This window comes from Trachemys scripta, chromosome 23 (assembly GCF_013100865.1).
Source record: "Trachemys scripta elegans isolate TJP31775 chromosome 23, CAS_Tse_1.0, whole genome shotgun sequence".
NCBI lineage: Eukaryota > Metazoa > Chordata > Testudines > Emydidae > Trachemys > Trachemys scripta.
This window is the reverse complement of record NC_048320.1, coordinates 15549759-15566170: the sequence shown is the minus strand read 5'-3', so window position 1 is coordinate 15566170 and position 16412 is coordinate 15549759. Positions and strand designations below refer to the sequence as shown.

At 42.7% G+C, this 16412-nt stretch overlaps 1 protein-coding gene across 4 annotated transcripts in view; it reads right to left on the bottom strand.

The window, feature by feature from the left end:
- NBR1 (NBR1 autophagy cargo receptor) overlaps positions 1-16412 on the bottom strand; it is a 29773-nt gene that overhangs the window by 10754 nt on the left and 2607 nt on the right. For all 4 annotated transcript variants that reach the window (XM_034755695.1, XM_034755693.1, XM_034755694.1 and 1 more), the window contains exons 3-17: positions 13938-14000; positions 12562-12580; positions 11627-11649; positions 10602-10820; positions 9765-9839; positions 8374-8591; positions 7172-7336; positions 6359-6565; positions 4785-4944; positions 3954-4241; positions 3170-3322; positions 2546-2621; positions 1872-1982; positions 854-1015; positions 593-727 (exon numbers count right to left, since the gene is read on the bottom strand). In XM_034755695.1, the coding sequence (XP_034611586.1) occupies positions 593-727; positions 854-1015; positions 1872-1982; positions 2546-2621; positions 3170-3322; positions 3954-4241; positions 4785-4944; positions 6359-6565; positions 7172-7336; positions 8374-8591; positions 9765-9839; positions 10602-10820; positions 11627-11649; positions 12562-12580; positions 13938-14000 (2074 nt within the window). The remainder of the gene's footprint in view (positions 1-592; positions 728-853; positions 1016-1871; positions 1983-2545; positions 2622-3169; positions 3323-3953; positions 4242-4784; positions 4945-6358; positions 6566-7171; positions 7337-8373; positions 8592-9764; positions 9840-10601; positions 10821-11626; positions 11650-12561; positions 12581-13937; positions 14001-16412) is intronic.

Sequence of the window (16412 nt, the reverse complement as noted above, 5' to 3'; positions counted from 1 at the left end):
CAACATAATAAAACCAGCTCAATGAGCGGCGATAGCTAAGTTGGCGGGAGAGCGTCTCCTGCCGACATAGCACTGTACACACGAGTGCTTCTGTCAGTGTAACAGTGTGTTTTTTTCACACCTCGGACTCACAGAAGTTTTTCTGACATAAATGCTAGTGTAGATATGGCCTAACGTGGACTCAGGCTGAAAACCAGGCCCTTCACCTAGTGTTATAACAGACACCTACCCAACTAGAATTCCCCTTTCAAGTTTTCATTAGCCTGCTATAGTTTAATTCCATTTTGCAGAAGAAAACTGTTTCAAGTGCTGCTCCGTTAGAGTACAGACACAGATTTTCTAATGCAACATGACTCCCTTCCACAGACTTCTTATTGTACTTCAGAGTTTATCACGGGATCCATTACAGCCTTAGAGTCAGGCATTCAAACACACAGTTGACCCCACTGATTGTTTTTTTGTTTTGTTTTTTAAAGGCAGTTCTAAATCAAAACAAGAATTATTTTGAGAGAAGTCCTATCCTGTGTTAAGAAGGAGGTCAGATTAGATTATTACAGTGGTCCATTCCGGACTCAGAATCCATTTCACTTACCAAACCTATTTTCTTCTGTCTGTTGGCTCTTTGACCCCATTTCCTTGGGTTTGGAAGCGGAATTACTTTTTGTCCTACTAGCTTCTTCACTTTTTACACTGTAACTGAAGGTGTCTTGTAGTGTTTGCAGGGAGCCTAATAGAAGAAACAGGAAGAACAGTTAAAATGCCGTACCCACCTTCAGGGGAGGCAATTTATTACCAAGGTTCAGCTGCACAAAATTAAATAAAGCCTCAGAACTCAGCTGAGGGGAGCACTCACTCTGCAGCGATTTCTTCCTTTGAGGGGGTTTGTGGTCAGGTGCAGCATCCAGGGTGAGTGAGCGTATGACTGTTTCACATACAAACTGAGTCCCACTCATGTCTTCTTCCCCTTCTTCCAAGTTCACTGGATGTTCAGCCTTCACTTTCACCATGTGAGCATCTGCAGGACAGCAGGCTTCAATTAACACTTTGCAAGTGAAGTACTCCAGGTTATTTTAGTACAGCTAGAGGAATGTATCACATGGACTGCGTGAAAGGCAGCCTGACCAGGGCAGAGGCTAGCACAAGAAAACCTCTAGGTTTTCAAATGTGATTACTTCTTTGAAACAGATGCATTCCAGAGTTCACTTCCTTTAAGTTAAATATAAGTGAGTAGAATCTTGAGAAAAGCGTGGACCAAAGAGACTGCAGTGTCGGAGCATAACTCAATGCACAACTGCAAGGGGGAGTTCTGGATCAATTCTGGGGATTTTCTAACTGCTGTTTCTCACTTGACTTGCATCTGAAGAAGTGAGGTTCTTACCCACGAAAGCTTATGCTCCCAGTACCTCTGTTAGTCTCAAAGGTGCCACAGGACCCTCTGTTGCTTTTTACAGATTCAGACTAACACGGCTACCCCTCTGATACTTGATGTTTCTCACTGGATCTAAAATCCACGTGAATCCTGCAATCAGAGTGGATCAGCCAATGGTAGATTATGAGCCAGGCATTCTCATTTGTGCCTCCTTAAAAAGGGTTAACAGGAGTAAACATTTGTTTAAGTCACTAAAGTAGTTTGGACTCAGACTCAGTGAGTAGAAATGCTGAATAAGGAGGAACCATTTTTGCTGCATTTCAGGCTACAGAGGCAATTTAAGGCAATAAAAAGGTTGCAACAAATGCAGCTGGAAATACACACGGCTGCATTTGGTGGTGGCAGCAGGTAGGGTTCCTGGTTCCCACTTACAGATCTTAAGCTGCTAGCAACCTAGAGAAAATGGGAAATGTTCCTGGGGACTCCAAGGGTGACTGCTTACCAGGTACTGGTTTAAATCCACTCCCCTCATTCTCCTCCTCTATCTGACCCAAGCCAGGCTTCTCTACCAGAGGACTATCATGTGGCAGAGGAGACATGCATGGAGTCATGTCTGGAAAATAAAGGCAAAAAAAAGTTTATTTGCATTACAGGAGAAGACTTCCGGCTAAACAAAAGGCAACCTTTCAAGCAATTAGCCATTTTTAGGTTTAGCACCCCCCTCAGGTTACTTGCTGCAAGGTTGATGGGGACCGTGGGTGTCACGAACAAGCACCTCAAACAGACTGATCTATGATGCTCCATTGACACTGGCTGGGTGGGTGGACAGAAGTGCAGCCTCCCTTGAGGTCCATCACCTTGTTCACGGTGATGTGAGTGAGAAAGGGAGTCAAGAATGAACGCACAAGGGACCCTCAAAATTCCCCTTGGGCCAGAGCAAGGGGAATTCTGAGTGAAGGGCAGAGAAGACGCTGAGCTTGTAAGAGCTCATTACTCTACCTCTGTGTCTCAAGAGGCAAAGTCTCGCATGCAGAGGGCCAAATCGCTTCTCCAGCATCACAGTCCATGGAGACTCAAAGGGAGAATCAGCTGTCTGCGTGACCACAGTCATACGCCTCTATTGTAGGCCTCCTGGAATGGGAGATGCTGTGCACCAGAATTTAAGAAGTTCCTTACCAACAGGAGTGTTGTGTGGCACTCGCTCCAGTTCTTGCACAATGTTAATATCCAGCAGCTCGAAGGACAGCAAATCCTACAGGAGGAAACCCCAGATCATTTCCATTACTGTGCCCTGCACTGCACCCTCCCACAGAACCTAGCAGCACCACATTTATTATAAATAAATCTACTCCACTTCTCCACGGGCCTCAGAATTTCAGGCAGACCGCAGCTCTCTAGTAGGACTCCTATGTCCAATGCAGAAGAATAGCTGTGTTTTTAAAATCAGTGAATGGCCAGAAAGAGGGAGACTATACAGTGGGAGCAATGCACATACAAATGCCCTTTATTAGAGGCAAAGGAGGGAAGGTGCCCATATAACTCAGTGTGGAATAGGTTCTACTGGGGCAACAAGATGGGTGGCATACCTATTGTAGTGGCAACAAGTTCCCACTACTGGTTGCTCCAAGGAAATAGTAGTTTTATTGAATCAAGAAAGCTGTGGCCTGTATTTTCCTGAACCCAAAACAGCTCACAGTTCAAGAAGACAGAGGCAACTAACCCCTGTAAATATCTATGCACTTTACTAAAACCAGGGCACAAAATCTTCTTTCTTCCTTTGCCTTTAATTTGGTATTTTACCTGCGCAGTAAGGAGATCAACTGATGGGATGTAAAACTCTCTCTCATTGGGGATATTTTTAATCTTCAGAGGGATGGCTGGCACTGGCAAGTCTGTCTGCTCCATCCCCTCACCAGCCTGCTGCCCTTCTGCTTCTGATTTTGAAGAAACCGCCTGCAGAAAACCAAGGGTGGGGAGGAGATGCAGCCCCGAGGCACCTTAGATTAACATCCTCTGATGTTTGCAGGAGGCTCAAAAATATAGTTATATAAAATATGAAGCCAGAATGTTATGCAGAAAGACGCTATGAATATGAAAAAAGCCTCACTCCACCTACTTGGAGCTTTATGGACAAGTGCAAATATCATAAGAATGGTATCTTGCAAGGTTTCAGTTACAACAAAATAAAAAAAACCCAGCTGTAATACACTGCAACAATTAATTCAAGGCTCGGCAAAGCAGCAGGTAATACAGGAGGGAGGGATAGCTCAGTGGTTTGAGCATTGGCCTGCTAAACCCAGGGTTGTGAGTTCAATCCTGGAAGGGGGCCATTTGGGGATTGGTCCTGCTTTGAGCAGGGGGTTGGACTAGATGATCTCCTGAGGTCCCTTCCAACCCTGATATTCTATGTCAGCAACTACTACCGCAACAAAGTTAGGCCATCTTTTTTAAACAATGGGAAACAACTGAAACAATCCCCAACACTGCGGGAGGATGGACGCAACTACACCACTGCACCAAACAGAAACAGACGCTAGTCTTTCTTCCATAGGCAGATTCCATCCTATCAGTTTGGGATACTTGCCTCGTTTCTACAGGAAGCTTTATCCTTTAGACTGAAACTAGAGGTCTTCGGATTCCTCTCCGAGCAGGCAGTGACTGGGGAAGGATCCACAACAATACTGCACCAAACTCTGGGCCCAAACTGCTCCCCCTTGTGTGACAGCCGCCAATGAGAAGCGTAGGTCCCTTCTAGAGCAGGAGCAATAAACTCGACCGAGACAATCCCCACTTGCCCTGCTGGCAGGGATGGCACCAACACGTCCTTTTTTTCAGAAGACCCCAGGGTCAGATTTCCCCACATGAATTTCAGCTGAAGGATTAAAAAAAACAAAACCAACTAGTTTATTGGCACCCTAACCTCCCACACAATCACCAGCTCTACTCGACCCTTCTAATGAACCCTTCAGACTTTCTACGTAAGTCACAGTCACAGCAAAGGCTGATAAAATAGTGATGTTTCAGTTTTGATTTTGGTCTAGACTAATGAAAGAAAGAGGCTGTGGTGCTATGGTCAGATGTGTGTATGTGATAGAAGCAAAAGCGGATGTATGATAGAACGACCATGCTGTGGGACCCCTCCCCCCCTTGGCAAGTCACTAACTCAATATAGTTTCCCAAAGTTATGGCGGTAATTAACCCCTTTTTTTCAGTCCTCTGCCATCTATTCCTGAGGAGTGCAAGAAGTGTACTCTTCTATGAACAGACTAGCCAGAATCTGAGGCAGGTGTTGCTTCGACTGCAGTCAGAACCACAATCCCCGTCCGTAGCCAACACATACAAACTTTACCTCCTGGAACTTACTCAAGTGATTTACGAGTGTAAACACAGCGATAGCAAAGGGGGGGGCGGGCACCTTGGTGTCTGAGCTCCACTCCACGTTGCCAGTGTTCTTCATTCGCCAGTGCTTGATAAACTTTGTCCCTGGTTGTATGTGAGTCCCATCAGGCAAATTCTCATCCACGAAGGCTGCACTCAGTGTAGGGACAACGGTTGGGCAGGGCTGGACATGACTCCTGAGTATAGAACAAAGCACAGAAGCCGTTCTGAAATTGACTGAATGAAGCAGACTGACCTATTTCAGTTGTCCTCCTCCTCCTCCTCCGCCTGTGGAAGGCAGATCCAAAGCCCTAGCATTTTAAATAAATATCTTCAACTTAAGTTTTAAAAGCCACCATTTAAGCAGTTGGTCTCCCTTTGCTTATAGGGGTCAAAATAAAACACTTTTCTGAAAATTTCCCCTAGTATAGTTACAACATTTAAAGACTTATATTAATGAAATAATTTGTTCCCAGCTGGTTTACTTTCATTTGACAGGTCTTTGGCCTAGATTCAAAGCAAAGCATTTAAAACACATACTGAAATGCTTTGTTGAATCAGAATACTAGTATCTGGTCAGCCTCATCATTTCCCCGTAAGGACTCTCCGCAATAGAGGAGTTTAAATGTTCCCCCCACCCACCCACCCAAAACTTGGAAGGAGGCTTAGGGACAGGTCAATTTAAACACAGTTTCAGGTCCTGCACTACATTTCAAATTGGTGTCCTTTAAAAAAAGTGGAAATATTTCCTACTTAGCAAATAGGTAACACAATTGGATCTATTAAAATCTCCACGAGTATAAAGTAGCTCCAACTAATGTTAATTGGATTCAGACATATGTAAAGGGAAAAAAATACACCCCAATGATTTTAAGGGAATGAGAAACCAGAGATATTACATGTTTTAAATCTGTACATGCATAAAGTAGAATAATGGAAAAACTCAAGCAGACTTCTCTCCATGAAAGACTCCCATCTAATGAGACAAAAGGGTGCTATCGCCTCCATGCTTACCTCAGCATGGTCTTGTGCAAAAACTGTGCACATGGAGTACAGACTAGATTCCAAAAGGAGCCAGTCAGGAAGACCATAAAAAAAATGCAGTCTGTTCAACCTCAATTTATGCTGCCCTCCCTCCCTATTACACCACCTCAAATTTAAACCCCTCACGCTCTCCCAACTCACAACATGCCCAGCTGATGCTCCAGATACACCTGTTTTCAGATTTTTGGTAAGGGATAGGATTTTAACAAACAGCATCAAACCTTGCAGTCCTCACTAGGTCAAAGCTCTCATGGACTCTCACTGCCAACAGTGAGAGTCTCCAGGATTTAGCCTTTCATTATTTCATAAAATTCGACAGGACATTTTAAGCTCATTGCATCACAGGATCGAGAAATGGCACAGCAATGCACGAAGCGCTGCTCGGGCTCCCAGTATTCCTTACCTGAGGGCACTGGGCTGCAGGCTCTCTGGTTTGATAGCGGGTGAGCCCGTGAGCTCCAGCTCGGGCTCCCAGCATTCCTTACCTGAGGGCACTGGGCTGCAGGCTCTCTGGTTTGATAGCGGGGGAGCCCGTGAGCTCCAGCTCGGGCTCCCAGCATTCCTTACCTGAGGGCACTGGGCTGCAGGCTCTCTGGTTTGATAGCGGGGGAGCCCGTGAGCTCCAGCGCATGGACCGAGTTCCACAGGTGAATCTTCCTGTGCAGCTTGAGCTGCTTTTTGAGCTCTCGGACTTCAGCCTTGCGCTGTTTCTTCTCCGCTCGTAGTCTTTGCTTTTCTGCCTTCAGAAATCTCTTGTCCATCTGTTTCTGGAGCCTGCAAATAAAGACATCCAGCTCTGTACAACATACACTTAGCAACCAACCTGGAGTTCAGCTTCCAACAACATAAACTCTAATTCTGCCAGGAATGTTTCATGGAACACTAAATGAAAAACCTCAGGCCTCTATGAGCAATATCCCAGGGACAGCTTTTGAAGGGCACATTTCTCAAAGGATGGAAATCTGCGACAATGCCTGAAGAGTAGCTGGAGAAGATATTCAATGTGGCCCTGATGGAAGAGCGAACTCACGGAAGCCGCATTAACATATGTGGTATCACAGGGAGATACTGAACTCGTTAGGTCCTGCAGAACCCAGCTATAAGACGAGAAAGGAGAAGAAACCTCTACCTAACGATCTCGTCCACCTTCCTGCTGAAGAGTCTAGGACAGTCTTGGATTTCATGTGGCACAGACATATGCTACTCTGCTTAGTCATCTGCTCCATATTCTGGAAATAATGCATATGCCAGTTTCCACTTCTTGCTTTCTTCTATAGCCATCATAAAAACCTAAACAAAACCCCAATTATAGGCGTTTTCAAACTGCCTCCTGCAGACCAGAAGAACATTGCCATGTAACTGAGGCAGCTACGCATTTACCTAACTTGCTCCAGAGTAGCAGGGAGACGAGGAGAGAACTGCCCAACGCTGTATGTCTCAGAGACACATAGAACAGGTCTCCGCAACTTCAACAAGATATGATTAGGATCATGTGCATACGTCCCTGTCTCACACGGTTCACAGATACTGTAGGCTGGGCACACACTGCAAAAGAAGTAAAGGCAAGCAGGTTACTTAAAGGCAAATAAACGAAGGTGTGTGTGTGTGTGTGTAGGAAAGGAAATCCTCATATGGGTAACACCCCCATCTCCCTAAAGACGCAATCACTGTATCGGAACCTCTGCATATTAGGCAAGATTACTTGGGTGGAGCAGGAGTCGGCTCCATCATTTGTGCAGCCACCTCTATCGGGAACATTCTTTCCAACCCAACTCCATCCAAGACATTGAGTCATTTCCTCTTTAGTGTCACATCTTAAAACAGGCCTTCCTCAACTCATGAGTGACTGACTGCAGATTGTTTGCAACAGAGGGTAAGAAAAACTAAACAAAATTCTCTGTAAAATATACTGCAGTACAGTGGATGATACAGTGTAGGGGACAGGACACCAAAGCTCTTAGCAGCGTCCCAGGGCTATAAAGCAGATGTATGATGAAATGAAATTAATGGAAGTATCTCAATCTGTACGCTCTGAGTGACAGAGGAAATATACATCAGATTGAACTATGTCAATTGCTACAGTTGCTATTTAGGCCATAAGAACGAAGCATTTGTTTTTACAGGAACTCAAAGGGAAGTTGCCCCTTTTTATGGGATTTGTGTTATCACACGGCACTTAAGATACCGCTCAGTAAGGTCCTTATAAATGTATTTGTAATGCAGGATTCAGTGCTTTGAATTCTGGTGTGGCTACGGAGAGGAAGAGGAGAAAAAAAAATGTGCATTTACCTAGTAACCAATCATGACCAACAAGAGAACTATTTACAGAAGACATCATGATCTCAGATCTAGGCCCATATGCCACTGAGAAAGTTGTCAAATCACCAAAAGCACATGGTACAGTTACTGATTATACAAGACATGCAGCAATGCACACAGGAGCATCTGAGACAAGGATCACACTCTGTGGATTCAAACTTTGGAGATTTTTCCAAGTGCCAACAATTTCTCATCCTATAATGCATAGGCATGCATCACTGATATGTCACTCTTCTAAACAACCAGATGCCATCAGACTGTACCTGCACTGGTAGCGGATCCCCACAATCCGGGCGTGGCAGTTGCTGCAGGAGATTAGCCAGTCACACTGGCTGCCTGGTGTCGACTGGGTCTCTGGAGCGGGCTGTGCTATTGTGGTAGAGCTGCTAGATGAGTCTGGGGGCTGATTATGAAGGATGAGCTTCTCACTTAGTTTTTGCTCAAGTTTCTCAACAGTTTCTTTAACTACTTGTTCCCTAAACTGAGGAAAAGAAGGTGGTCACCAATGGCACCTGCCTGGACTTTAGGTTTTGGTCCACATAGTCCCAATATTCCCAATTTTTAAGACAAAAAGTTCATTGTTAATTCCTTTTCCTCTCCTGGCAACTTCCAGACTGAAATCAGTGGAGTATCACCCCCTCAGACAGACAGTTGGCATTTTACAAAATACCAAACTACTTATTTAATGAATCAAGTTTATAGCAGAAAAGCAAACAGAAGATTCTAAATATTGACTATGGCACAGCTTCCCAAGCAAATCAGGTAACTGGGAGTTAGGTAAGTCTAGTATTTTCCCTTAAATTCCGGGTTTGCGTGGACCATTCCAGACAGCAAGCAGGCCTCCAGCCTTCATTTTTAGAGGATCCCTAAAAGTCTGAATCCTGCCTTTACTTACCAGATCCTACTTTAAATATCATTAGCTAGTGCCTTCTAAATAAGGGGCTGCTTAGTTTGTGGTGCTATTATTACAGGGATCATTATGACTTGGATTAGTTCAGAAAGGTGGTAGCCGATTATTCCTGGCTAGTCATCTCTCCTGTTAGCTTGTGTATTAAGGAGCTGATTGACAACAACATTAATAACCCATGTTAACAGTCTATATGTTATACCCATTGGTCTCCAAAGAAGTGTTACCTTTAGTGGCCTAGCCTCTCTTAATTGCTCTGTTTATGTTGTGGTTCCAAGTCTTAATAAGCCCTGAGGGCTACACCTGTTGAACTGGTCAAACAGGACTTTCTAACAGCGACACCATGTTTTATTTAATTCTTCAGGACAATGACTAGCATGAGATCCTAAGGGCTGTGTGGAATGCAACATGGATTCTACCATGAGAGTCTCCCAATGGAAAGAGTGAGAATCCCTAAACTACTCCAACCCTTGTGAAAGCTAAGATTATTTAAAATCAGATTGGACAACCCTTGTAAATGTTCAACAGGGAACAATCCAGCTTTGACAAGGGATAGAGCAGTTGTAACTTTCAATGTGGACCACATTTTAGGAACTGTAGTGGCTTCTTGATATTTAGAAGCCAAGTGCCATCTGCTTTAAGGAAACCAGATTAACCAGACCTATATTTGTAAGAAACAAAAACCTCCCCGCATCCCCCAGTGTCTCACAAACCTTTGAGAGGACAAAGATCCAAGGAAACACTTACTGATTCCAAGTAGCTAGTAAACCACTCTGGAGGCTTTTCATTGGTCCCTTCAGCTTCGTTTTGATTTAGCTTTTTCTGTAGAACCAAAAATAAATTGCAAACCTTAAATACATAATTTCCTTGTATGTATCTCCAATTAATTTGGGATTAAGCAGCAAAAACACCAAGTCCAAATACATACCCTCCCCCCCCCCGCCCATGAACAGCTAGGAGAGTTCAGAACATATTCCACTCAAACACCTTTCACCATAAATAGAGTTTCAGTCTCCTAGAAGAACACTGGAAGCCACATAAGCAAGCCACTGTCTGCATAGACTAAGTTTACTGAAAGCTTCCTCCATTATTAGCATTAGATGCAAAGTTACACACTGAAAGCTAGAGAAAATTATTTGAGAGCAGCTAGTTTGTAGCTGAGAATTACAGAGGGAATCAAGTTTCAGAGTGGTGGCCAAATTAGTCTGTATCAGCAAAAACAAGGAGGAGTCCTTGTGGCACCTTAGAAACTAAAATTTATTTGGGCATAAGCTTTCATGGGCTAGAACCCACTTCATTAAAGCTTTAGGAATCTAACAATCACACCTCTTATAATGTTTAAGACTCTGTCCTCGACATTAAGGATTCCTTCATCCTAATATCGGACCAAACAAACCTCCCCTCAGTTACAGCCAATCAACTTTACTGATTTCAGTGGGTTTGAACAGGTGCGACCGAGAGGCAAAATTTTGACTCAAACCTCCATCTTGTGTACAGGTAGATGACTACCAGCCTGCAATAATATGCTATCAAGTGAAACATTTCAGAATCATTTGTTTTGAACAATACAGTTCTGTATCCTACCTGTGCTGTGGTTTCCCTTTCAGCCTTTAAGTCCTGCCCTAAGGCCTGAGCAAGCATGGAATAGTGTGAGAGAGGTCTCTTTCCATCTTTGGGAATGGACAGTTTTTCTATCCCAGCTTTTTCACAGACTTGCATGGAACAGGAATGCGAAGTTTCACTTGGAAGGGAGTTTACTTGATACACTTTCATTTGGAGCTGATTTCCTTGTGCAACTGCAATCTAAGTAAACAGTGCATGATACATACACTTTCCATTCTCGCCATTTCACAAGCAACAAGCAAGTTTTCCTGCAGAGACATATACTACAATGGTATGACAGAAAAGCCAAAAAAGCAAGTGACATGCCAGATTACAGTCAGCTGGTCTCTATTACCAAACAAAATCATAAGAAAGTCATAATATAAATGGAAGGGAAAGAAGACAGAGCTTCTCTAGGTTTTGCTAAATCCACAAGAGAGCAGTTTATCTGACCTGATAAACAGAATGACTATGAAAAATTTTAGCCCCGGAGCAGTCACGAGATTACTTCACAGTTCTTTTGTTCTTGAATATTTAAACATTATTTCAAGAACAGAAATTCAAAACTGAACCAAGTGATGAAAGGATTTTTCTTGTGCTAGTTATCCAGCAAGTGGTTTACAGTTTACAGCTGCTCTAACAAATTAACCTTAGATACGGCAGCTGAGCTCACCACCACTGTAGTTTACATTACTCAGGAATGCAGGACTGGACCTTGTATGTGGTAAGGCCTTTAAGAGTCTGCAAGACCATGCTTTGGGGTCCCTTTTACATTCTCTGAATATTGTTTTGTTTTTTAAGATGGAAAACGTTTGGGAAGTCAGTGTAACAATATTTTGGCCTGGAAGAATTATTCTAATAAGATCTTCAAACTAGCATCTAAAACTAGGCAACTTTACAACCAGGTTGTTCTGATTCCCCACATGCCTGAGAAAAATCCAGCACTATGTGGATTTCCATTATAGAGATTTTTGAAGATATCAGAAAAAGTTACAGGGACCAGTTACCTTCAGAGCTTCTTCATATTCCTCTAAAAGAAAAAAGAAGAAATGTGTGACTATTTCCATGTCCCAGACATAACATGGTGCTCTTCCTCAGGGACTCAATAGCATTTAAAGGGCCTTCTGCAATTTACAAAAAGTAGCACAAAAGACAGTATATGCACCTGCAGACTGGCAATGTAACATTCCTCCCTTCATTTCTACCCATTTCTCATAATTCCCATACAATCAGCCAATGGATGACAAAAAAAATCCCTTAGAACTCTGCAGAAGACCTGAGAGTCAGGACCTACCCGGGTAGAAATTCATGACATCAGCAGCCTTGACGGACCAAACAGCCCATCATTTGTGAAGAGCTTGGGTCACGAACATGATAAAGTCAGGTTTCAGAGTAGCAGCCGTGTTAGTCTGTATCCGCAAAAAGAACAGGAGTACTTGTGGCACCTTAGAGACTAACCAATTTATTAGAGCATAAGCTTTCGTGGGCTGTTAGTCTCTAAGGTGCCACAAGTACTCCTGTTCTTTTTTTTGATGATAAAGTCAGCATCCAGCAACCAAGCATGGATTCCCCATCCAGGGAACTTTAGGGGGAAGAATGATCAGATGCCACTCACACAAAACAAAAGCAGAACAATTCCATGAGGGTGACAGAACTAGCCAACACTCCACAGGCTTTTTAATAACTACAATTTAAAAACCATCCCTCTACATAGCTTCCAGCAAAGCTCAGAAGTCAGGGAGACAACAGAAGGATGGTTAAAAGGGGAGTCTTAAGAATAGCAGTGCTATAGATTTTCAGAAGCCCAGACCTTCCCTCTTCACCACTGAGATGCCCTGACTTGGCACTGCCTAGCAGTGCCATGTTTCCCCAGAAATCTAAGCAGTGCTATTCTTTTACTGAAAATAATAAACCAAGTATGAAAAGCAAAGTAATATCTTACCTTCGCTATTGACAGAGACCTGTGAAGAGAAATAATAGTGAGCAAAAGCCCCCATATCATTAATATTTCCTATTACTACTCCCCATATGTTCCAACTACATTTGAAAATTTATTCAAATAAAATTATTTCTTATTCTGAATTTCAGAAACTGTCTTACTTCTGTGACCTCATCCTCATCTCCACCCAGATGTTATTTCACCCTGCTGCATCTTGTCATTAACCTAGATTGTATGGTCTTTTTACTAGATTTGTATACCAATCCCCAACTGAGGCCTCGAGGCACAACCCTGTCTACTAGAAGCAAGTTGGAGAAGATTCCATCCGTGTCTTTGGGCCATTGACAGAAACAATCACACGAGCAGGATCTGACCTATTACCTTTCAAGGTGTAATGCTCAACTGAATTCGACACAAGCCAGCCCCATCTCCTACAGTTTGCCTGATTAGTAAGTGTGCACAGAAAAGTTACTAATCTGTCGCATAAGAAAGATCCTATTTCATCACTACAGACTGTTGATTCTGAAGATCCTGGGCAATGAGTCATCAGTTAGCATTTCTGAATGAAGTTTAACAAAGAGAGTAGCTAGTCTTCATAGGTGTGACTTAAACACAAAGGGAGACCCCATTCCTGTAATCTTTTTCTGAGACAACACAATACTGATCTGTTTGCTAAAGTAAAGAACCAGAAAGGGCTCTCCTCAAAGCTTCCAGAAGTGTTGATTTTTCTCCCAGCATACAAGAAGAGCTGTGAGCTATCCAACAGGGGCAATGTTCAGGAGCTATCTAAGAGTTTTATTGTGATCTAAACCTCTAACTATATATTGAGAAGCAGTGAGTGAATCAGGTTATGCCATGCAGGAAGTTACCCAAAAAGAACAATTACAAGTAGGCAATTTACTCACTCAGGATAGAAGCATCACTTCATAGAGACCATGGAGTTTGAATAAGACATGCAAAGAATTTGCATGCTTCACGTCATAGTAATAAACCTAAATTTTCCATGAGAAATGGCATGGACTAAGTAGCTAGGGCTTTGCAGTGGCTGACAACACAAGTAGCTACAACCCTGTGAGTCTTCAGGAAAAGGAACATCCCTCCCACATAACAGCATGGAACGACTACAGGTTTTCAGGAGTCCATGGGAGATGGCAACAGGACAGCAGTTTTCCATCTTTTTTAAAACAGGAACATCTCATTTTACAAGAGGGGAAACCAGCAAAGTGAATCCTGCATGTGAAGCTGCAGCATTCCAAAAGGAGTTAACTCTGACCTGTCCAACACAACACACACCATTTGCCTGAACAACCAGCTAGAAACCATCAACTGCTTACTGGCCTCACACACATACACACACACGGAATCACTAACATAAGTACCTCATCATTATCCTCATCCATGTATTTGATCTGTATGTTGTTTAGATCAAATGAAACTTTCACCTGCAAGTAAAAATAAAGAGAGTGAGACAGGAACATGGTAGTTCTCAGCTAGTCATAGTTATTAATAGGGAAGATGGTTAAACTCTCTCCCCTCCCATTGTCTCTCATTTGAGATCAATTGAGTTTTATTAAATCCATTTTTCTGCAGTCACGTTACATCCCTCTCTCTGCCTTTCCTTTAGGCCTTACACAATGTAAATACCTATCACGACCCAGGGCAATACTCCCCTTTGATCCCTTCTTCCTTAGTTAATATGCACCTAAACCCAAGCTTCATTTAGCAACCTTTCCACTGAAATGGGATTTACACAAGGTTTATGGTCCTATTCTGTGTAAACACCCTGCAATAAAGAAAGGCTGAGGCAAACTATTCTTAAGCACCTGCACTTTTACACAAACAAGCAATCAGGAGACAGTTTACTCATGTGAAGAGCCTTTTTTTCCACATACCTGCTTCACTTGTCCCCTTGGGTTTTCAAATACTGAAGCTACACAAGCACTCAGAGTGAAGTACTTACTCCTGCATTACCCCACTGCCTGATACTCTGCTCTGTGGGACCACACGGAATCTCTAACTTCATGTGTTTCAGATTCAGGAAAACGGTTCGATGCAGCCATTCTGTATTTTGCATTAGCCCTGAATGGCTCCAAATGAGCCATAAACACTGGCAGATGTTTCCTACTGTGATAAGTCTTTGAGGGCCATGTATGTTTTCGCAATTATGAAATTTACATAAGCAAACAATCCTTTTCTTTCCCCAAGCAGATTCAAATCTCTCTACTTGACACAAGGAAGAATTACATACGGGCCAGGTTTCTGTAATTCTGAACCTAGTAGAGACAACCAGTGGGGATGGAAGACAAGTGAAAGCTGAGTTTCTTATACAGTAGTTTCCTGAGAAATTGAACAACTCCCCAGTGTAATAACTACAATCAGTGTAGCATATCAGGACAATAAATACAGTTGTCCCCAGCAATATACCCCAGAATCAGCACCTTTGAAAAGTGGTCTCAGCACTCCTAATAGAATCCTTCTCTGCAGGTTTATCATTGCAGATAATTTATAGATAAAACGGCAAAGCTCCCAGTTGAGAAACTACAACACTGAATGTTTTGGAGCATCTGCCCCAGCACTCAAGTATCTCAATGGAGCTATAAGAAGCACTGCAACTGACTTATGTCCCTCACTCCCAGTGTGAGTAGGAAATGGGAGTACAGACCTGATGGTCCTGTCCTTTTCCGCCCTTTAGAAACATCTGAATAGCTTGTCACGCCAATACAGTATTTTAAATCTGAACTACAACTCCTCCCAGAACATTAAAGTGCACTCTCAAGGGTGTTAGTGCTGTTCAGTTCCTGAATACAAGGATGAGAGCTGTGAAGCAGGGCCCTCTCCCAAGATGTATCATTCAAAGATAATAACCAAGTCTTAGATAGTGATGGAAAGTAGAGATATAAGCTGATAACTGCCCATTATGTCAAGATGCATCTTTGTGAGGGTATGAACAAAAACAGGAAAAAGATGGGGAGTTACTGCAGGTGGAAACGAATTTGATGCATTATTTCTGCTATGGCTAATGGAATTGTGAACTCTCCCAGACAGCTATCCCAGTGAAAGAGTGTAACTAGAAAATGTTGGAAATGCAAATCCAAGCTAATACTTTTCAGCGACCAGTCACCTACCATATGATATACAGACTGGTACAAGTGACTATATGAGTCTACACACACAGCTTATATGCAAGGCAAACACTTGCATCCAAAAGGCAAACCAGCCCATAAAAAACCACTAACATAACAAGCTGATCACTTATGTCAGCAATTCCACTGCACCTCAGAACAAAGATCAAGTTTCAGGAGAACCAGTCATAGCCAAGGCGGAGAACCATTAAGATACGTCATTTCCCTATATCTATTTCGGTAGGGAAGGGAATTAAGAAGTTGAGGACTAGTCAGTGCATTTGATGGTGGAAAAAGCCTAAATTTGAATCCTTAGTAATTGTTAGTGCTGTGGAAAATAACAGGATATGGAGACATTACCTCTTACTTTCAGATAAGCCAAATGAAAGATTCAAACTTTCACAATAAAATATAATTTCACCCCAAAACTAGCTTGTTGCAACCAATTTTAGAAAGCACAATCAACGGTAAAAGGGAGCGAGATTGGTGGGGTTTAGAGAGACGAAGAGGAAAAAAAAAAAAAAAAAAAGATGACAGCATGATTATGACTCCCAAGGCTGAAAAGGAAAGGGAGAGAAGCTTCATTTTTAAAGTTTTCACAGATTAATCAAACATAAGAACTTCTCTATGATTTTGAAATAACATAACCAAATTGGATTAGTATTCAAGGCAACTTGAGCTTTAGGTTAAGTTTACTAAGGCCATGTCTACACTGTATCAGCCATGTGCTCC